General features: G+C 35.3%; 1 protein-coding gene across 1 annotated transcript in view; it reads left to right on the top strand.

The window, feature by feature from the left end:
• Positions 1-24,325, top strand: part of TTN7 (Structural maintenance of chromosomes (SMC) family protein) — a 209,268-nt gene that overhangs the window by 92,841 nt on the left and 92,102 nt on the right. The window contains exons 12-14 of the mRNA XM_089822696.1: positions 3,323-3,467; positions 8,512-8,684; positions 8,806-8,905. Of these exons, the coding sequence (XP_089678822.1) occupies positions 3,323-3,467; positions 8,512-8,684; positions 8,806-8,905 (418 nt within the window). The remainder of the gene's footprint in view (positions 1-3,322; positions 3,468-8,511; positions 8,685-8,805; positions 8,906-24,325) is intronic.

The raw sequence follows: 24,325 nt of genomic DNA on the forward strand, positions 1-24,325 counted from the left end.
AAAGAGAGAGAAAATAGAAATTATCTAATATCGTTATACCCTCCCTTAATTGTCAATCTATCTACAAAAAACAGAAATTTGCATGTCCTCAAAAAGCGTAAAAGGCAGCCTCGGGGTGATCAGAGAGGTTTGCATGTTTTGCAATGTTGGCCTGTGGCTGAGACCCTCCTTGCTTCCTTTGGTCATAAGCAATGTGAGTCCTGCAATCTTGAATCACATGACCAAATTTGTGGCAATAGTTGCATTGAATTTACTTCTTCTTGGAGCTATTTTGAGATTGAGCAGATGACAGATATGGGCTTTTATCCTTGTTTTAGGATTGGGCTGAAAGCACTTGTTTAGAGGAGGACGAAGGAGCACTACTACCATAGTGTTGTTTCCAACGATCTTGCTGCAGAAGTTTGGTGCACAGATTTGAGAACTTCAGGTTAACATTAGTTGCAATAATGTTGAGCATCTCAATAAAGTACTCATAGGAGGGTGGTAGGCTTTTCAGAGTAATGACCGCCATATCCTCTTCCTCATAGTATGACCAATGGCCTCAAGTTGATCTCTAATGTTCTTAATCTTTAGAAGATGTTCCTGTAAGGACATGTGCTCAGGCATAATAATAGAGAATAATTGATTCTTCAGAAAGAAGGCTCTGCTTTTGTCTGATGTCTCATGGAGATCCTTTAGTGTTGTCCAGATCTCTACAACGCTCTTGCTAGACGACCCTTGAGGCAGTTGATCATTAGTAATTGAGAGCTTAATAAGCACAACTGCTTCATGATTACACTCACCAAACTTCTCTTGAGTAGCATCAAATGTGTTAAGACAAGTCTCAGTACCCAAAACAAGCAACTTAGGTGACGGTACTCGAAGATCATCATATATTCTTTGCTTGCTTCTAGGTGTTGTAGTTCTTTCCGCTGAAATGCTAACTGCCTTCCAGCATGAGACCAGTGAGAGATGACATTGCATGTTTTTCAATGAAACATTCTGAAAAATTTGAGATGGCACAAATTTCGAGATAGATTGACAAAAGACCCAAAAATTTGAATAGACTTGGATAAGAGCTTGAAAAACCCACAAAGAATCTGAAATTAGATTTTGAATCCACTGGCTTGAAAATTGAGGCAAGAAAAAACAATGCACCCAAAAAAAAGTGAGACTAACCTAGTTGAGATCTGCAAAGACCCACCATGAATATGCAATTTTTTTGTTAGTTTGACACAAGAATCAACGCTTTTCATAAAAACCATAGTTGGATTAAAAACCTTGAAAAAATTTGCAGAGTTCTTGAATAGAGGGCAGATTTGAAAAAAAGGAAAATTTTAAACCATGCAGCACAAAGAAAATTGCAAATAAAAAAAATTGGACTTCGAATCCCTAGTCGGGTTTGGAGGAAACAAAAGATGCAAATTTTGAACACACGGGTGAATATTTTGTAAATTTTGAACTAATAATTACCAAAAAGAGATTAAATTTTTTCGAAGAGACCAAGAATTTGCTTTGATACCATATTATGGTAAAATAATGAATGTGTTATTAAACAAAGGTCATGAATGATCTATATATACAAGATAGTAGAGAATGTTGTTTAACAAACAAGAGAGAGGAAATAGAAACATTCATGTCGAGTGGAAAAGAATGTTTCCATAACGAACATGAGGGATTTATGGAAACATTATAAAAAGAGTGACCATTAGAAAAAGACGAAAGAGAGAGAAAATAGAAACTATCTAATATTCTAATAATTGTATCCCTTTGCAATGGTATTAGTCTGCTGTTAATAGTTATTGGTGCTTATTATTGTTAATGTGAGTTTTGTTCCACTGCAACATGCAGAATTAGATACCCAATGTTTCATGATGAAACATCAACTACTCAATCCTCTCTTGATATAAGGTCATCTCTCATGCTAAGCTTGCAAATTAAGAACATAAAATGACTTTAAGTTTCTTTCAATTGTCGATACTTGCTCAGTGAACTAACATGAGTTGCTGGTAATCACTTAGGGGACTTACAATATTCATTCAATGAAGATTTACTACTTGCACCGCTATAGATTTGGTTTCACAATGTGCAATGAAGACAATGGAGATTAACTACTTGCACCTTTAAAGATTTGGCTTCTATGTTTTGACTAATACCTCTTTATAATGAGGTCCTCATGTTTGATCTTTGATTTGCAATTTTGTCTTTAGAGACTTCACAAAATTGAGATACTTAGTTGTCTTGTATTATATTGTATTTGTTTATTTTATAATTATTTTTATTATTATGTTTTATTATTGAATCCAATTTCAGAATGGGGACATTACAAATATTTATGCATTCATATATTTGCCTTTGAGATCTGTTTTTAAAATTCTAAGAGCGACTTCTCTCTATTATCCACTTGCATTGGGCATGACGATATCACTCTTGACTGATCCCTCTTGATGTGTCCTTATTTGAGATGTCTATACTTCTATAATGTCCCATTTTAGTTTTTAATGTCTTGGAGGGAATATTAAATAATATATCTCTGGGAAAGTTAGAGGATAAAGCTTCCAATAATCTTTATGTCAGTTTTTATTCGTTTTGCATTAAGTGCAATAGATTTATCTGATACATTTAGACTACATGTTCTTATTGTTTCCTTGCTTATAACAGTTATCAGAAGAGTGGTCTTTACTACTTGTATTGTTTCTTGTTTGTATTCTTCGTGCATTTTTCCTTTGGTTTGGAGACAGGTGAGGATAGCCTTACTGTGTGACATTGTGACTAGATTTCTTTTTTGAAAATGCAAGCCCACGAAATTGTCATTCATTCCAAAATATAAATGCAGATAGATATGCCAACATTCATGCGGTACGTGGCTTCATTTTCTCCAGTTAAAGCAAACAATGGAATTCTTATTTGTTTGCAGGCCTCCTTTGAGCTGTTCTCTATTGTTTGAAGACTCTTTTGGCTACTTTCTGATGCTCATGCCTTTACTGAAAGGCTGCCTTCTCTTTGCAATTACTTTGTATTCACTGTTATAGTCATGGAGTGCTGTTGTGCATGAAGTTGTTGTTCTTTCTTTGCTAAGCAAGTTTGTAAATGGACAAATTTAAATTTGCAATTGCAAATATTCAATATTGTGATAGTTTATGAAAATATATGATCTTTGTGCAGAGGAAAATCATAGTTAAAAAAAAAACATGTAACCTCTTAAAGAATGATGGAAATGGCTTGTAGAAATCTACAAATTGTGAGCAATTTACAATGTTTTTGCATGTACTAAACATTAATGATCTTTTTTCTTTGTTTTCTAAAATGGGTTGTTAAGAGGAAGTTATTCTTATTTTTTTAGCATCATGGATCGGGAGAAGCAGCTAAGTATCTTGTACCAGAAACAAGGCCGAGCAACTCAATTTTCAAGCAAAGCTGCTCGAGACAAATGGTTGCAAAAGGAGATTGATGATCTGCAGCGTGTACTTTCATCAACTATGGCTCAGGTACTTTCCTCACAATGTACAAATCTTGTTTATTAGATGTTGGAGTTGTAATAATCTTTCAATATTTCCAATGCTTCTGTTTTTTTATTTGCATTAGTGTGTGATGTCTCATTTTGGAACATAAATGGTAAATAGTTCTGGGATTTTGCTGTAGTCGTTCATCTTGATTTGAATATAGTTACATTGGAACTCCCTTGCAAATTAATATTTTTACCTAAAGTTTTCCTTCATCTAGACTATAATTTAATATATTGTGAATAATAAAGTGGAGATTGATGATGTTTCAAATTATCATTTGGAGCCTGGGTATTGACAATGTTTCCAATTATAATACGGATCCTGGGTATTTTTGACTATCTTAACTGTACACTATGGTCATCATTTGGAATAGTTTCTTGATCCAGGCTCCATCTAGTGTCCTTGCCTCCATATCAATGATCTTATCTTGCTCTTAACGTTCTGCCTCTGTCATGTCATATCATATTGAGAAACAGAGGCAAAGATTCAGAACAAACAAAAAAGGTTGTTTGCAGAACGAACTGTGCTTGAAGTTAACTTGTAATTACCATTGTCAATTTGTTTTTTGTTTTGAAATGTTAATAACAATAAACTCAACACAAACAACCAAACAACCAAACACTGAAACGACTGCTGCTACATAAAAATCAGTGTTCACTGTTGGTACAAATGCTGTTACATACAGTTTTCATGGTAAATGACTCCAAAGCGTTTCTAGTACAGAAGGAAACTAAGATTGTGAATTTCCAATAGTGAATGACTTATATAGATGACTGGAAATTTGTTTTCAGGTCTAATTAACGGCAGAACAGAAAAGGGAATCACTCAGCAAGCTCCGCAGCACAGTAACAAAGCAAAAATGATTGTAAGCTGAATCAACATTGAATGAACTATTTGGTTCAATTTTGGACTGCAAAGACATGTCTTCACTTCTAAATAGTCTATCAATCTTCTTGGGCCATCACCTCTTATTATCAGATCTCCTGGATGATTTCTTCGTATAATATTTCTGTTGTCTTTGTGAGAGTTTTTGATGATGTCATTGAAGGTGTCTTTTGTGCAACTATTTTCAATTGCACCTCCTACACTTCCTTTACCTTCTTGAATTCCTCTTAATTCAGGTCATCTACATCTTGTATTTGTTTGGAAGACTTCTATCAATTTTAATCTTTGCACTTTCAACAATTTTGTACAAGTGATTATTGTAGCATCTGTATGCTTTATGCTTGAAGAATATCCAAGAAATACTCTTTCATTTGCCTGAGTCAAATTCACACAAATTGGTTTCATCTATTATTGGGTCTTCGAGCCAGCTGTACCACTTGGGAATGCATTATATTTCAGACCCAGCTTGGATGTGAGCTGTTAGAATTTAAGATTTGATCACTACTTCCATTGATCTGGGTAGACTTAACAACATTTAGCAGTCAGCAAATACATTGCAGGGGTCTCTGAGGGTCATACACACGATTACTAGCCGTACATCAGCCTGTAGCCGCAACTCTTCATCTGTACAAGCTAGTTTGCCTCTTAAAATCAGTTGGAGGATGTGTTTAGTAGTCGGAAAATACCCTGAGGGTCATACTTACAATTGGCAGCCGCACATCAGTCTGTAGCTGCAATTCTTCAGTCGTACAAGTTTGCTTGCTTCTCAAGATCAGTTGGAGGGTGTGTTTAAATAGATTGGTAAACAGTTCAGATTTGGTACATTGCAAAGAAACCAAATTAGTTGATGTTATTCTCTAGTTGCCTATAATACCTGTTACAGCTATGTACAACTTGGGAACTTTTAAATAAATCAGATTTGAAATTAGTTTGGCATTTAGTCTTAGAATTTTTTTATTTTGCATTTTGGTAAATTTTTTCCTGACATTGCATTTTGTTCCCCAAAACACACAAAAAAAGGAAAATCCTACAAAACCTAAAAAAATCAGAAAAGCATAAAACTCCAAAAAAATTATAATTTATTCATACGTGGGGTGAAGTTAAATTTGAAAACATAATAAGAGTTGTGAAAAAATCAATTCAGGGTTGGCCATTATCGTGGTATAGGAGCTATTAGACAATCCTGCCATTCTGTGAAACAACATACAGTTTTTTGATCAGTGATCAACATTTGCTAACTAATGCTAGGAGAAATTTTTTCAGAACAAACTTTAGAGTCAGTGATACCTTGACAGATACCATGGCTGAGAAAGAAAAGGAAAAATCTAGGTCCTGGCGTCATGATAGAGATTAAATTTGACACTATGATGAATATGATGTCTCAACTGTTTGGGACAAATGGCTAAGCTAAATCAGCCACGAGAGGAGTAGCCTCAGTACAGGATTTATAGAAGAGACTAGCAGGCCATAGGGTGAGCATACTACAACATCCAATTCAGTTCTCAGGCCTCTACAACCAGTTTTCACTCCATGAGAGGAGTCACCTACTCCACAAGGTTGTGGATTTGAGTTACAGATTTCAGGGGCAAAGGAGATCGAACATCATTACACAGAGTATGGCCCTATTACCTGAGGTCAGAGAGTTATTGACCATTGACCAATTTATTGGACAATAGAGACTCAAAATCAGGTTTAACAGGCAAAGTAGATCACAAGATTCCATAGGGTAATGGGATTTTCTAGTAGGCTGTGGGCAAGTTGACCTTGCCACATTTTTATGGGGTGATAGATTTTCATTCCGTGCTTGGGTGCACAAGTTAAATAGTTACCTAGTTTTGAAGCCTATTTTAGAGGAGGCGGCGATTAGGTTCGCCACTTTACACTTAGATGACGTGACATGAGTGGTGGTTCGCCACTTTACACTTAGATGACGTGACACATGAGTGGTGGTACAATGGGTTGATCACTTCGGGACTTTGGTAAATTACTTCCTAAAACTAGTTCACTAGTACTCGTTGAGCGCTTTGATCATAAAGAACCAAAGATGTATTTGAGGGAGCTTACAAGCTCAAGCAGTATGGGTCATTAGAGGCATTCATAGCTGAGATCTAAAGGTTATCAGTGACGGTGACAAATATCTTTCAGAGGAGTTTGACAATTCTTTTGGTATAGGGGTTCCCAGATCCTCTGTGTAGTTGGGTTAGAGCATTTGACCCACCCACATTGCATCTTGCCATGAAGACGGCTAGGAGTGTGGAGCATGTTGATTTGAGGAACAAGTTTTCTTCAAAGCACTTCCCAAGCAATAAAGATAAGAAACTATTTCATAGAACTTCAGAACAAAAGAAGAAACCATTTCAGGAAAGCTAATGATATGTCCCTAAATGACATGAGACACAAAAAAATGTGTTTTAAATGCAAAGAAAGAACCATGGTACCCTAAGCATAAGCCCACTTTGAAGCGGAAGGCAAACAAGATGGAGTACCTCTTGGGAGATGACACTAGTTCTGCAATTTCAGACCAGCAGATTGAGCAGTGTAATAGTGAGGGAGAGACTGCATCAGATGTATCAGAAGGGCCAGTTAAGAAGCAAGAAGATGAGAACTGATAGCACATCTTGCCAGCGTTCAAAAATAGGGATCATTCACGATGAGAGGGATCTTAGCAAGGTAGTGGGTGATTACCTTACTTGACATGGGTGTTATACACAATATCATTTATGAGGGACTCATGGCTAGGCATGGAATTTAGATAGAGGAGTTTGCAGGATTCAGAGTGAGATTAAATAACATGTGCAAGAATACACAAATTACACGGGATTCAGAGTGAGATTAAAGCAAGTGGACAATATTGCTTTTAAAACTGTATTCAAGAACCTACCTAAGACACTAATCTTACAAACGTGAGTTCCAACTCACTAGAAGCACCAACTCAGTATGAGACATCAATCGTCAATAAACTTTGCTTGAAAATACTTGTGTACTCTGCTTAAAAAAAAATTCTGCTCAATCTTTAGAAATCTGAACTTCCCATTTATTCATCAATTTATCTCTGAATTCAAGTCACTAAAAACTTGTCTTCTTAAATTGTATTTTCTGTAAATCGCTAAGAAATCATTTTCTTGAACCCCATTTTCCTTAATCACTAGAAAATCAACTTCATAAAGTGCACTTTCCTTTTTTATTCCATAATAATCCATATAATCTTTCAAGAACGAGAACTTCTAAAAATTGTGCTGCTGTTTAGATTCTCGAAGTATAAGATTTCTAAAATATCCTGGGTGCAAAAACCTGATCATTAAATCATAAATCTTTCTTTTTGTGTCAAATTAAATCTTTCTTTTTGTGTGGCATTAAGTCTTTCTTTTTATGTCATACATCAGAATTAGTTTATCCTATCATATCCTAAAACATTCTTTTCTTGTTTTCTTCTAAACGTGACAGCCAGCTTTATGTGATTTGTTTTCCTTTCTTTTCTTTGCAATGCTTACCTTCTGTTAGCAATAGTGAACATTAGGCAAATTCTGTCTAACACAGCAGCATTTTGCTTTCTAGCAGTAGTTTCTTATATCTATTTGCATGTATCAAGCATTGACATCGCAATTATCTAACAAATTGCAAATATCCATTATTTGGGTGCATTCCGATTTTCTATGCATCACACTTCTTGCTATATCTGGAACACAAATGTTTCTTGTCAGGTAAACAAATGTTGCTCTCGGACAAACAAAATACAGAAACTGATGCTGTTCTTTTCCCCTTATCTCGATATCTTATTCAGTCACTTCACTATCATTTTGTATGCTTGGAATCATATCCTAGTGTAAGTGCATCTGAATGTTGTTTGTAATAAATTAGGAATACACAGTAAATCAAGACAGTGTGTATGTCTAATCATATTTTGCTTTGCACACTGTGTAACATTAGAATTTATAATGATGTAATGAAATAGAGATAGGAAATTTAAACTGAATTTTTAGCTCTCTGATATGTGTGTTCCCAAGGATTTGATAACTTTATAAGTATGGATAGAATCCCAGTTTATCATTTGCTAATATTTACAGAATGGATATGTCAGCTTTTTGAGGAGGCATTCCCTCAACAATTACTTATTTTAATGGGTTTGCATAAATATTTACAGGAGCAAAAGTTGCGGGAGGAGATAGAACAGCTCAATCAGGAGTTTGAAGAGCAGGAGAGAAGCATAGAGGCTCGCTCGGTAGAACTGAAGGGACAAGAATCTGATATTTCTCAGTGTCAAGGAGAGTTTGCTAGTTTGAAAGTTGAGAGGGATGGATTACAAGAGACTAGAAAGTAAACAACTGTTTTAAAATTTGTCATATGATTGGACTTATGCAGTCTTTCTAGGCTGAAATATTATTTATTACCAGGAAAGTGTTGAAAGTTTGTAAGGTCACAATTATTGTCTTGGCAGGAAACTTTGGAAACAGGAAAATGAACTCGCCTCTGAAATTGATAAGTTGAAATCCGAAATTGCGAAGGCAGAAAAAAGCTTAGACCATGCTGCTCCTGGGGTATACATTTCTACATGCACATTTATACTTTTGCATGATGACAGATGAAAATATATTATGCTTCTTCTATTACTTACTGAATCATTTTTATTGCATTTTTACCTCCCAATATGATAAAAGATAGTTATTTGATTTTATTATCTATGACACCTCATAGAAATTTGTTGTCTTTTTGGATTGGTCAATATTTATCGAAGGTGTTACATACCAAATCTAACTACCAGATAATAAAATCAAATAATGAACAATTCATGAATTTTTTTATTTTAATTCTTAATAACATAACTGCTAACTTTTTACATGAACATGAATAAGTGAACTCTTTTTACTATCTAAAAGAGAGAATATTTTGAGAATAACTAACTTAACATGAAAGATTATTAAACTAACAATTTCCATTTCTCTAATGCTGAAAGAAACAATTCAATAAGTGATTTCACATGAATATAAGATAAATTTATTAATTTCCAACAAGAGACCACTGAGGTCTAAGGGACTAAAAAATGTACAACAAAGGGCAAAGGCTGCAGCAGGAGCACCATATGATGTCCGCAAAAAGAACAAACAAGAAAGCAAAAGAAGAAAGAAGGAAAAGGCTAGGAAGACTAAATACTACTCACAGGTGAGAAGTATTCCAGAACCAAAGGCTAAGATCCAAGGTGATGTTGTGACCTAGATCATCTCAAAGAGCTGCTAGAGGAAGAGTGAAGCTGTCTAGTGCGCCCACTGTGATGTCTCATGGATCTGATGTGACCCAATGAAGGGGGACTGAGTGACTGCTTCTTTCCCTAGCAAGGAGACCCAAGCGTGAAGAAGGAGGTGATGAGTTGGTTTGAAGTCTGATTCGATAGGAACAGAGTCTCAAGGGTATGGTTTTGGAGCTTTGAGGCCTCCTGGAAATAAAGGGAAAGACACTGCAGATCAGTGTAGCTAAAGAGTGAGGAGAGGCATGTGCACTTGTTGAAGAGGAAATTATCAATTTGTTTTTCCATTTATTAATTATTGAAATAAAGAAAGCATTAACTGAAATAGCTGTCAAAGCATTAACCATAGTTACTGATAAGCTTGATGGTTCAATCCTTCTTATCCTTCATAGCTTTGAACCCCCTCAGGGCAGAATGAATATAATCAGGGGCTTTTACCCCCCAATCGTTGATCTTGAAATTGTCACCCACACAATTCACACCCAAAGTGGCCCAATCCTTTCTAAATGCATGCAACTACTGGCTTCAATTTTCTTTTTCCATCGAAGACTTGCTGCGAAATCCACAACTATCTTAGCTATGCAACCTATAAACAGCTTTACCTAACAGGATGACCTTTCTAGATTGTCATTGCCCTATTGTTTCTAGTGAATGGCGATCACTTCCTATAGTATATTACCACTTTGGCCAATGTTTTATAGGTGCACGCACTGTACTCTGTGCTCTCATTTTCATGGCCAAACTCATAGCATTGTGTCCTTGGACTCATGAAGGTGTCTATGCCCATTTAGGAATTTGTTATCCATTTGAGGCATAGAGAAAAGGTCCATTGACCTTAACACATTGGCACAAGCAAAACGCTGAATAGGTATTAACCACTACAGTCCACTGATTGGTTGATTAGGTATTAACTGCTAGACACCACCATGTTTTAGCATGCAAAAAATAGTGTCATATGATTGTATTTATAAAATGACTAAGGTTTACGCAGCTGAGGGAATCATTTGGCCTTTAGAGTATTATAATATAATTGAATTCCCCATTTATCAATGGAGATAAGGTGAATGTTTTTACATATCACAACCAATGAGGCCTCTCCTGGTGCATTTATATTTAAGCTCATTGATAGAAGATTATGGTGTCTTTTAACAGCATGCATTAATAATCTTGTCATTGTCAGCATTGAAGATTCTTGACCAATAACCATTTTCATATCTGAGATTGGGATTCCCAACTGATATTCGGATTCACAATTAGCATGCAGATTTATACTAATATGCAGATTCATTCAGTTATGCAAGTTCATACTCGGTATTCAGATAACTGATTTGTAAGGTTCACATTTAATATGCAGGTCATGTTTTAGTTGAGAGCCCTTTTACATTGTGGCAACCTTGAATAGGTTTAGGGTGTACTAAATAATGACAAGTCAAGGTGCTATGAACACAAATTTAATTTAATAATAGATTTGTCAATCATTGTAGCTTCGATCAGATGATTCCAATTGGTGAAATCAAATGTTTGAATGGCCTATTGGCCTTAAACATTTGATATCTATCCTCCCCTATTATTATCACGGAGCATTAGTATTATTGATAATAAAGTATTTATATAATATATTTATATAAATTATTATCACATATTTTAATCATGATAATACCTTAAGCAAATATTGTTTGCAATAACTAGTGAGAGTAAAAGAAACATTTCTCTTATTATTATATATGTTCATTGAGAAGCTAACTTGAAAAGCACAGAAATAAAGAAGTGCTATTATGAGTTATAATAGAGACAAATTTGTTGAGAACCATCTTCAGCAAGGATGCATCGAAAGTTCAAATCAAAGATGGATATATACAATGCTTTGTCTATCAAGTTTGATTATATGGATTCTAGATTTTGAAAAGCTAGTTCTTTTACAAGCACGACAATATAATCAAAACAAGTGTGCAAAGGCAGAGAAATCGTGATGTTAACAAGTCATTATAATAACATAAACATCATCCAATTAACTGAATAAATACACATGCATGTGAGACACAATTGATGTTTTATTGGGTCGTGTGATTATTATTGTATGAATGTATCATCTGTTGACTTGTGATGACTTGGAAAGTTGAGGATACTGTTAAAACCAGTTTGTTTTTTCTGCCAAGAGGAAGACTAGTTGATCCCTTGTACTGGTCAGTTATAACTTTTTTTGTTGCAGTTGTAAATATTATATATATTCATGTTCTCTCAGATGGTGTTTGATTGGTCAAAGCCAAAGTTGTCAAGGAAGAAGCTATTTTCTCTAATCTTCAGGAGAATTGGCATAAATTTCAATTGAAGGCTATTCTGCTCAACAGGTTCAAGTATCGCTTGGAGGGTGTTATCCTTTGACTACAAGAGTAATATGGAGATTAAAAATGCCAAAGTGTTATCCTTTGATATTCTCACTAGTAATCCATTAGGAAGGACGTTAATGAGTATCTTGAGATAAGTATTGTTGGTTATTACCTCTTGAATACTAGTTTTCTATACTTATTAAGGGTAAGGTTGAAGTCTAAGAGCACACAAGAACACACAATATTCTGCTCCTTAGTCAATACTGCCCACATACAACTTGCAGAAGAAAAGACAGTTTTCAGAATTATATTTCTAATTCAAGACAATACTTGGAGGTTATTCACAGCAAGCTACAAGGAGAGGAAGAAAGGTAGAATCTAATCTCTGATTCAGTCATAGAATTTGCAGAAAATTTACAATATGAATGCTGGTCCGCGTTTATTATTCAATTTTGATAAAATAGATCATTGTGTATTAATTTATATTTGTGTGTATTCTATGATTATATCTTGAGTATTGATTAGTGCACGATGTTAGCATTGATCTTTATATGATAGGTTGATTTTATGAGTTATTAATTTCTCTTGATTGCAAGACCCAATGAGATGATGAGAGATTGTATGCAAATGCCATGCAACTTGGCGAAATGGACATGAGGATGTTGTGTGCAGTATTGGAACTGAATTGATGATACATAGCTTCATTAAAATAAGAAGATCATACATTGGAAATGATGTTCAAAGGGAGACTATTCATCTTTAGAGGTTGGCCAGGTGACAGAGGGAGATGTTCTTCCTAAGAGGGAGTCTCGAGAAACTTAGTCATTTTTAGACATGTTGCTTATGAGTTATTTGTGAGAGAAGTTCGAGATGAAATCCCTTTTTCCATCTTTGTTAGTAGGTACAATGGATCCACACTATGCGAGTAGGCACGGTGGAAATGCGTTCTTCTCTGGGAGAGGTGTGAGGTGAAATACCTCGATCCACCCTTTGCGAGTAGGCATGGTGGAGATGCATTCTTTTCCCAAATAAGTCTGAGGTGAAAGCCCTCTATCCAACCTTTGCGACTAGGCATGGTGGAAATGCATTCTGCTCTGGGAGAAGTTTGAGGTGAGTAGGTATGGCGGATCCACCCTCTACAAGTAGGCATGGTGCATGTTATGTGTGTGACTCCACGACTTCGATTTTATGCTCTAGTGGAGTTACTATGGTGAATAATGTTATGCTGAAATAGCAATGTTTTAATGAGAATCTATGTGATGAGAATTTATTATTGACATCTTTGGTTGCAGTTATGTGTTCTTGCCATACTAAAAAATCACTCTTTTGCTAAGAGGGAGTGTTGAAGATTTTAGCTGCGATAGAGATCTTTATCTCTGATTTTGCTATATGTTGAAATTGGAACAATATATTGCGCAACAACTAGAGAGGATATTTATGATGATATTTCCGTCATATTCTTTCCTATAATCAAGTGAGCACTCTGTGGCATTCAATGTGTGCTAGGTGCCTCACTCTAAATATTTGTTATTTTATTATATGACAAGACATGCGACATGTGGAGAAATGTGTTTGGAAGTATGAAGAGACCTTTGGTTGTGATATGGAGTCTCTCAATTCAATATATATATATATATATATATATATATATATATATATATATATATATATTGCTTTGTGATAATTTTTTGTATCAAGTGTAAAGCATTATACTTGAACATTTGTTATATTAAAGAAGCTTCTTTTGGTGTGGCTGAGTGTTTCTCTTGAAGTTCAAGGATTTTCTCAAGATAACTTGTGTCTTTATGTGTCTATATTTATTCTACTTTTGTTTATCATTATTTTTGGGCAAAACTTACCAAAGAGGAGTTACTTTTGCCACCTTAGCACGCCATCGTCCAAGGGTTCAACATGTTCCTTTGGTTGATTCATTAAACAATTATCATAATAGCTTTAAGTTATGACGCTAGAAACTACATATATAACATATGCCTGAACATTTATTTCGTGTGCATTCATATAACTAAATGTGTATAAGCCTAGCAACTTACTGCCAACTTTCATCTTGTGTACCTAATAACTCAATCATCGTGGGTGTGTACACCTTGTCATCTTAGAACATGACAACATGTATGGCTCTACACACGATTGTTTGGTTAGCATTCATATGTTTTGTTGATCATTGACATACATGTATCCATTGATTTGTATCTAGACACTGCATACATATATACATGCATTTATATGTACTTGCATACATAAATATATACATGCATACTTATATACATGCACGTATCTATACATACGTGCATCAATATATATATATATATACATGTATACATGTGTGTGCATGCATAGCTTGAAAGAAAATGAATGAAGAGATTATTAGAGAAAAAGGCTAATTTAATTTCATTTATTAAATTACCTTTCCTCTCTTCTTAAGATTTCGCTTTATGCATTTTTTAGCTTTCTCTACTTAATAATTATTTTGTAATTATTAAATAGCTTTCACCTTTAGGTTACCCTTTTCGAGTTTTGATCTCCTTTTTAAAGTATTGATCTCTTTGTAATTATAATCTCTTCAATCTCTTCAACTAAATATACAATTTGCATGTTTTCAGATCAAACCCTTGCCTTTTCTTGTCTTTTACTTCTCCGTGATAGGCTTACTACATGTAGGTATTCTTGGGCTTCATGGATTTGATTTGCATATTTGCTCAAATCCTACATGGTATCAGAGCCAAATCTATTGTAGTTTGTTTTGGTATTTGGAGAAAAGAAAGAACAAGGGTTTGATAGATTAGATTTGGAGGTTTTTCGGGTATTTACTGAGAAAATAGGTGGGGTCACTAATTTTTAGAGCAATTTGAGGCAAAATGGACTTCACAGATGGATTCAGAAGGTGTCAAACCTTCGTTTCCATATAAAGTTTGTGTTTTTTGGACAACGTTGATCCGAGAGGCAAATTTTTTTTGCCCAGCAGGGCCGTACGGCCTTTGGCACACATTACGAGGTAGAATTTTGCAAAAAATCGTAATTTTTTTAAATAAACGGGTTTTTGTGCTGCTGCGGTTTAGAAAATTGCCGGCGATCACCAAAACTGCTAGCGGTTGCAGTAAACCGCCGGTTGACGGTTATCGCAAGTGGTCCTACAGTGCTGCGGCTCGGTGGCCGCTGCGGCTCCTTCGTCGCCTCCCACGAGTGGTTGCCACCAACGGCGCCTGCCTGCCGCCACCACCGCCAGTGGCTCCGCTGCCCCTTGCTCTGCTTCGCCTCAGCTTGTTGGCGGCGTTTTTTTATTAAATTTTTTTTTTTTTTTTTTTGATGCTTTTACGGGGCTCTGTGTGTTTTTTCTCCATAACTTGAGCATTCAAACATATTTTTTCGATCTGAAAAATGCATCTGAAAGCTTGTTTTGAGACGGAGACATTAGTGCAAGTGTTTTTTGGTTTTGATGCAGTTTGGTTGCCTGTTTCGGCAGTCAAAGCCGGATGTTCTTTTTTTCACTCCGGAGGGCATATCTTGAGCATCCCATCTCTGTTTTTCGAAAATGTTATATTTTTGGAAAGTTGGTTCTGTTTACTTTAAATTTCTTCCAGATCTTGCTCCATGCATTTTCTATCATGTTTTTTTCTTTATTGCAGTATGGTGGATATCTTGGGTGTTTTAGGTTTGGGGATTGTTTTCATGGCATGGGATCTCTTCTTTTGGGCTATACTATCTGTTGTATCAATTCTTTGCCTGTTCTGATCATTGTTGATATCATTTGTAAGTATTTTTAATGCAAACACATTGAGATAAAGTGCCACTCCTTGCTTTTTGGGATCTTTTTCATCGTTGTGATTTATTGTACTCGCATTATATTATAAAGTGCCATGGGGGGATAGTTAATTGCCATTGAGTGCCCTCTTCCTTTGTCAAGTGAGTGTACCTTCCATGACATTAGCCCCATGATGTGTTGGCGATATGTGCCTTTATAGGTGTCTGTATCTCTTCCTCACTCTCGATGTTCTTGGTTCTTTCTATTTTGCAGGAGATTTTTGTCCTACTTCCTTAGTTGCCTGTCACCTCACTCTTGTTTGCATTAAGGGGGGGCTTCTTCTGTTGTTTCTAATGCTTCCTTGGTTCGTTGGAGTGAGGTATGTATTCAGTGTTTGATCCTATGTACTAAGTGATTGCAGTGGCTGGATACCTATGCATTTCGGTGAGATGGATCATCTACCATATAGACACTCTTTCTATTTTAGAGGAGGTTCTTTAGATCACCAGTTTCCTTTTGACAAAGTTTGCGGCTTCTTCATGCTTAAGTGGTTTTCTTCATGATTTCTCTTTGTTCCTATTTTTTGGAACATTCCTCTAGTTGGAGGCTTTTCCAGTCCTTCACTAGATTTTTCAGCTATCTCTTTTTGGAGCAGAGTTTTTCCCATTGGATTTTCTTTATTTCTCTGTTTCACAGAGATTTTATTGTGATTGGGTACCTCATCAAGCTTTGTTGCCGGAACCCAAGTTTTCTTTTAGCATTGCATTGTAGTTTCCTTGCTTTTTCTGCATTGTTTGTAACTGCATTGTTGCTCATCTTAAGGGGGGGTGTTAGAGAAAAAGGCTAATTTAATTTCATTTCTTAAATTACCTTTTCTCCCTTCTTAACATTTCGCTTTATGCATTTTTTAGCTTTCTCTATTTAATAATTATTTTGTAATTATTAAATACCTTTCACCTTTAGGTTACCCTTTTCGGGTTTCAATCTCCTTTTATAAGGATTTATCTCTTTGTAATTATAATCTCTTCAATCTTTTCTTCATCTGAATATACAATTTGCATGTTTTTAGATCAAACCCTTGCCTCTTCTTGTTTTTTTCTTGTCAGTGACAGGTTTTCTACATGCAAGTATTCTTGGGCTTCGTGGATTTGATTTGCATGTTTGCTCAAATCCTACAAAGATCACCATGGTTCCGTAAAATCAATAAGAGGGATCTAAAGCATTTATATTAGTTATAACTATAAGGTCAAAATTCGTTACTAACACTAGTAGAGAAAGGCAACCATCTAGATAAGGCAACACCCCTCAGACTTGATAACTAGTTAAATAATATGGGTTTTGTTTAGATGACATTTTTTATCTTCACCACATGACATCTCCTCACTCTAATGATCTTCTTTCCTTGCTCGTTGGATACACTAGCAAAGAAGGATCAATTACCATTGTCATTGCAAAATTTGTAACAATCATCATTCTATATGCATTTCTCGTCCCTATTGAAATTTAATATAATTGTTTTCCATTATTTCACAAACATAAATTTAAAACATCATGATCATAATTTATTAAGTCAAATAAACAAAAAGCACTTAACAGTCTTATGTCATTCTTCACATGAAATGGTTATTTAAGTTATTTGAAAAGGTTCACAAGCAAAGGATGCAAAAAAAGGTTTGTGGTGGGAATTTCACCCTTGGCATGGCCTATGAATCAAGCACCATGGTGAAGAACAAAATAAAATATACATTTGGAAAAAGTCACAATAATGACATTTTATAGAATTGAATAGTAGGTTATGTTTAGCACTAGTTTTGGCTCTTGCAAATTGGTAGTCTTTTGAATTTGAGATAAAATCCTTTGAATATGCCCTTGGGCAATGCTTCTACAAGATGGGCATCTTGGTTCCTCCTGTATGGAGATCTTTTTTGATTCAGTGTTTAGGTAGCTTGCCTATGATATGGAGTTGTAAGTTATTTTTGAAGCTTGCAAGTAGTGGAAATACTATGTTGAGGAAGGCGACTATCAATAGCATGGAATAGGAATCTTTCCTATTTACACATATGTATGGAATGTTGCGAAGTGATAGGCATCGAAGGTGGTCCACTTAAGACAATTTCACTTCTGCATTTGTCATAAGAGGGAAATCGATGACAAAGTTGTAAATTGCTTTAGTTGACCACTTGTTATAGCCATTATAGTTTTATTAGACGCTTGTGTAAGAGCACATAGAAAATATTGGACTGGGGGGATAAATTAGTATGTTGAACTTTTAATTGCACAAAACTACATAAGCAAAGAGCTAGGGAGAGAAAGTATCATCTAGGAGTACACCAAATTTCACATGGAAAACTCTTTTAGGTAAAAAAACAACAACACACAATAGCTTTCATTAACGAAATTGGCACCAACCTAGATTACATAAGTGAGAACCAACCCTTCTGAAAGCACCAACTCCAATTAGCTAAAGCACCAACTTCAGTTCTTGCATCAACTCAAAATAACTGAAACAAATAAAAATACCACCTTTCACCATGCACTCAACATTTCAATCTTAGTCTGAAAATTACACAACACCTCAGTGTTGTAGAACAATAAAGGTATCAATAAATGTAAGCTTGCACTAGACCGAATCAAAGGTATAACCAACAAAAAACTTTTCAATCCCCTTTTTTGTTCACCAGTTTGCACGGTGCATATATCTCAAAATCCATACCCAGTGTGAGTATTTTCAATACTCAATAACTCATCCCGAATACAAAAACAAATATTGCTGCCCATATCAACAATGCCTAAAATTAAATTCCCTATCACTCCACTGAGGGGCTTTGCAAGAACTATTAACACATCCTCATTTTTCATCCCCTACTTGATAATCTTGTAACTCTTTTTTTTTCTGTGCAAGCTTGACTCATAATGCCTTAAATCAATAGTATTGCTCTATAAATATTTTTCTGCGGTTGCTCAGTCACATACATTACCTGCTCAACTTCCTGCACTCAAAATGCTACTCGATACAAACCCACCACTCAATAATAGCAACAAAAATTAAGCCAGCTCACAATGAATTATACGTCAACTCTATGTCATCATGCCATCTCAGTAACATTCATTGCTCAAAATTATATATTAACCTCGAATAATATACAGGATTCCAATAATATGCCTTACACCTATAACTCATTGGAATCAACACCTAAAGTATATGTGGTAAAAACAAATTTTCATGAAATACAATTGTGTATTTGATAGCTAGCAAAGAGGTTACTCATTCCCTACAAACTCCCACGCATTGATGTGATATTTAAAAAATGACATATAACAATGCACTAAATTATATCAAAAAGTATGTCTAATTTTACAAAAGATTACAGAATTGAAAGAGACTTGAAAAGATATTTACTCTAACATGCTAATAAATTTTTTTAAAGACAAGACAACAATTTCCAAAAATAATTTAATTTAAATTCTAAGAGTAAACCAACTCTGTAACTATAATAATCATGATATATGAAGTACAAGAAAGGAAAGAATCTTACATTAGCATCTGGAATCATTTGGTTTCTTTAGTTCCATACTATATTATGGGGGAGAAGATATCACCAGGGTGTTTAACTACGCAACCATGGATCGGCATCCTTCTCGCTCACTTCCTACTTAAAGTGGGTCCGGCCCTCGGCAAGGGATGAAATAAAGTTATGGCAAGTCATGTGGGAACTGGTGTAAGACCATACAATCACAGTGGCCACACCCTATAGCTATGCAGGACTGTATCCAGAATCTTAAGGACTGACAAGCACTAGCACATGGTTAGTACACCTTGGCCAAAGATTCACTATTCATGGTATCCTGTTGTCAAGTTCTCACCCTATCCGACTTGCACCTTAAGATCACCATAGGCTAGTGGTTTACTTGAGAAAATGTTTACTTGCTTTGTTCTCTGTATGTTCTGATACACTTGTTAAGCATATGTACATCAGACCATTTATCTTGGTTTTCTTATTTTTGTCGACGTTGTTTACATTAGCTGATTGCAGTTATGTATTCCTCTCAACATGGAGCTGCACAATGTGCTCCCCCAAGCCCATGTACTCAATTAAGCTCCTCATCTGAATCTATTGAGTACATGTGCTTGTGCTGCTAGCGCATATCATACTCTGTCTATTCCGATGGGCTCAAAGAGTAAAACTATATTTAGTAAGTTTTAAAATCCTTCAGCTTGTGTTAAGAAAAAGCTACTTAATGGAAACCTCTAATTAAACTTTTCAGTTATGATACCATTGCAGCTATTAACAATTGGAGCCTATAGGCACACTCCGAACAGCGGAAAGGTTGCCATGCCTGTTCTTGGAAAGAAGTAAGTTCTTCTGAAATTTCTTTAGAACTTACTACTTAGGTAGCTTGGTCTAGGTAACGCCTATAGACCACTACAGCATTGAAAGTCTGAGACATGCACCCAGTTTGCGAGAATTTAATCACATAATTTTGCCACTTTAAAGGCAGAGTTTAACTTGACAACAAATGAACCTTTCTTCCATTCAGCTTGAATGAGTATACTACCCTTTCAGCTCATTAGAATATACACATGCACCCAAATATACAGAAATTTGCAAGAAACTATCACAGCATGCTCGTTTTGCTGTCTAAATTTGTGTAGCAGAAAAAATGGGAACTTTCTTCCTTTATATTCAAATGACCGATTATGTAAATGTAACAGAGGTCCTTCTAAGAGAGTTAAAGAAATAAGAAACAAACTATTTTGAATTAATTGGAAAATATTTGCTTGTTATTAATAGTGATCAAGAGATCAATTTATACAAGAGATTGAACGATGTTTTCTTAGGAAACAATCGTACAAAATAGAAACATTCTATTCTAGAAACAAGAAACTAAATATTAGAAACATTTTAATATTTACGTGAGATTACAATAGATAACCATTAGCTACTAAACAAAGATAATGGGAACTATCTATTATCATAATACCCTCCCTTAATGGTTACTCTATCCAAAACACGAAGTTGTCAAAAGGTGTAAAAGGCAGGTTTTGTCTACTCAGTGTGCTCTGCACTGTTCGCTGTGGGACGGGAACTAGATTGCTTAGATAGGACAGCTAAGTGCTTCTGACATTCAACCTTCATGTACCCATACTTGTGGCAATAGTTGCATTTAATGTTCTTTTTCGTGGAGCCTTAAAGTTGGAGCAGAGGACCTCTGTTGAGAAGACTGCTGTGAATGAGACTTGCCTTAATCCTTTTGAAAGGATTCAACAACAAAGGCTTTCTTTGTGGAGGTGGAGTTGGAATTGCTACTGATAAGTTGTTTCGACCGATCTTGCTAAAGGAGTAGTGTGCTGAAATCTGTGAACTTCAGATCAAAACCAGTAAAGGTGATGTTGAGAGTCTTGATAAAATGGTCATAGGACTTGGCTAAACTCTTGAGGGTTATGACCGCAATGTCCTCGTCCTCCATCTTGCATCCAATGGCAAGTAATTGATCACAAATTTCTTAAATCCTATTCAGGTGATCGTGGAGTGATTTACGCTCATCCATGATAATAGAAAACAATGTTCTTGAGAAAGAAGGCTCTGCTATTGTCCGATGTGTCATGAAGTGTCTTGAGATGCTCCCATATCTTGACAACTCTCTTGTCGTATGGAATCTGAGGGAGCTGATCACCAGCTGTGAATGATTTGGGTAGCATCATTGCCTCTCGGTTATTTTGATCATATGTAATCTGATCAAGATTGGCTTGAGTACGTTGAGTTGTAGTACCTAGAATCATTTGATCATTGTCACGATATTCGAAGGTTGTTAGCACTTGCTATAATTGCGACCGTTGAACTTTTGATTTCCCTCGAGCAAAATATTAGTTAGAGATACCATAACATGTTATTCAGTGAAAATCTGTGAACGCACATACGTAGAGGAAAAAGAGTGAAACACTCTAAAAAACTAAAGAGGTACCTAGAAGAGAGCTTGAAAAATCCAAAATGAATGTTTTCGGATTTTGGAAATATTTTTTTGATTCGTTACAAAAAATTGGAGTTTAGACCAAAAATGGCACTAGCTGCAAAAAAACCTCAAAATAATGGTGGATTTGTAGAGAAAACATTGATTCTAGGTGCGAATCAAGATCAGAGGTTTGTAAAAATGCTAGACGCGTCCAAACACTACAAAAAGCAACCACTTCAAAAAAAAATGGTAAAAATAGGTGACAAAATAGATGTGCAATTTCTAGAGGAACTTGGATGTAACTGCCAGATAAAAGGGGCGGGAGTTGCAGAGAAATGATGCCTAATAGATGTCTATGTGAACAATAGAGAATAACTCAATTTTTAGAGGATTAAGTGTCATTGGTTGTAGATAGAAGGGCACAAATTTGCAGACCAGAAAAAATTGCGTGAGTTACAGTCAAAATGTCGCAATATTTTGGCAGAAAACCCTAGTCAAACCAGAGTTTTTGGAAGCAGATATGCATTAAAATAATTTTGAAAATAAAAGGCAGATAATTTTGACAAAGAAAATATAATTGATTTTCAAAAGTTTTTAATGTATTGGTTCGGATACTATATTACAAAGTAATTGGAAAATATTTTCTTGTTATTAACAATGATGAAGAGATCACTTTATACAAGAGACTAAACGATGTTTTCGTAGGAAGAAAGCTTAAAGAATAGACACATTCTATTCTAGAAACAAGAAACTAAATTTTAGAAACATTCTAATACTCATAGGAGATTACAATAGATAACCATTAGATACTAAATAGAGATAATAGAAATTATCTATTATCGTAATACAAACTCTTTCTTGCGTGCAGTAATTATCTCCTTATTCTAGAAAAGTAATACTCTTTTCTTCTTTGAGTAAAGGATTGCTACGTTCGTAAGTTTGAACTTTTAAAACATGGAAGGAAAGAGACTAGGTAAAAACTACGTGTTTGAAAATCTCAAGAAAACAGAGGTGAACCTGCTACAAGGCTGTCGTGAATGATGCTGTTCACACTGATGTGACCTTCTCACCTACGTTACCTCTGGCTTGGCAAAGTTTTCTGTTCCTTCGTAAAAAAGAAACACTTACAAGAGAATATTTTGCCGGAAACTCTTTCCAGTAGACTACAAGAATCGAGAATGATCTCTATGGTTCTTATGCTTTTTGAATACTAAAAACAGTGATTGAGTAAATTCGAGCTCCAAAAAGAATGAGCTGGTGTAAAATTTGTACAGCTAAACTAAGAATTTTACCCACGAATCCAAGAAGCTATATCTCAGCTCTATAGTCTTACCATCCAAAGGATCATGGCTTCAGGGTTAAACTAAGCACATGGTCTTAATGAAAACATTACCAAAAGTTATATGTTATACCAATTATAAAACCAAATATTAAAGATAAAAAGTTTGATCGATAGTTCCAAGGTGCCAAGAACCAGTTGGTGACATTGCCTTTTACTAATTTAAAACCAAGGTTCATTATTGACTATTGTAAAAATTAAACGATGAATTGAAGTTGTCAGTAGCTTGAATGTTAAATTTATAAATAATATCAATTGATTTAAAATAGCAAGAATGTTAAAAATTTATAAAAATAACCAAGTTTTTTAGTTTATATATATATATACACTGAGAGAGAGAGAGAGAGAGAGAGAGAGAGAGAGAGAGAGAGAGAGAGAGAGAGAGAGAGAGAGAGAGAGAGATGCATTTTTTTTAGTTATGCGGTTATAGTAGGAATATACATATGTATTTATCCAACCAATGGCAAGATATAAATAATAAAATACTGAAAAGGAACATTGGCTCTAAAGTTACCACACAGAGTAATGAAGAAGGTTGGTCGGCCATGGTGCAAGCCAGTACACACTAACCATGTGTTTTCGAGACATTAATAGATGCCTTGCCCTGACACCCCAAGACTCTAGTAGGGACCTATGCCATCCATGTGATGTCCCCTTCTACCTAGAGATATCATTATAGCTATTGATTAACCTATCAGTGGACCCTTGTAGGCTAGTAGACACAGATATAGGGTCAATTTGTACATAGGGGAGATGTCTTCCCGATGGTTCGACTTGTGCAGAGCTCAGTGCCTTTGATTTGGTATGGAGAGATGATTCAGACTCAGTTGTTTGAGTTTTGCTATTTTTAGCAATTTTTGAGCCATAGAGATGGATCTCGATTGTAGTTTTAGACGGTTAAGCCAAATTCACTATATTGAGGGAGTTATTCGGTTTTCAAGGGTTAAATATTTATTAAATGGGAGAGGATTTAATATTAATTTGTAAAACGACTCTATATTAAATCACTTGCGGGATGGGTCTAAGTATAATGAAATGGGGCCAAATGAATGTATTAAGTGGAGGAGAAATATTAAATGTTATATCCTAAGTCTAAATCATTAAATTTATTAATGCATTAAAGAGAGAAATCACAGCTTTCCAAGGAGAAGATGATTTAGGGTTGGGAAGCTTATTTATGTTTGTTGGGGAAGAAGTAAGGCATCCATTGCTTTTGCAAGATTGATCATTAATGATTTTGAGCTCTGAGAAGTCTTTACAACTTTACCAATGGAGAACATAGTTCTTTTGTGTGTCTCATTTGACTTGGTGAAATGTCGAGTGAATTTGTAATATCTG

This window comes from Cupressus sempervirens, chromosome 3 (genome assembly GCF_028749045.1).
Source record: "Cupressus sempervirens isolate cs-2001-9-10 chromosome 3, ASM2874904v1, whole genome shotgun sequence".
NCBI lineage: Eukaryota > Viridiplantae > Streptophyta > Pinopsida > Cupressales > Cupressaceae > Cupressus > Cupressus sempervirens.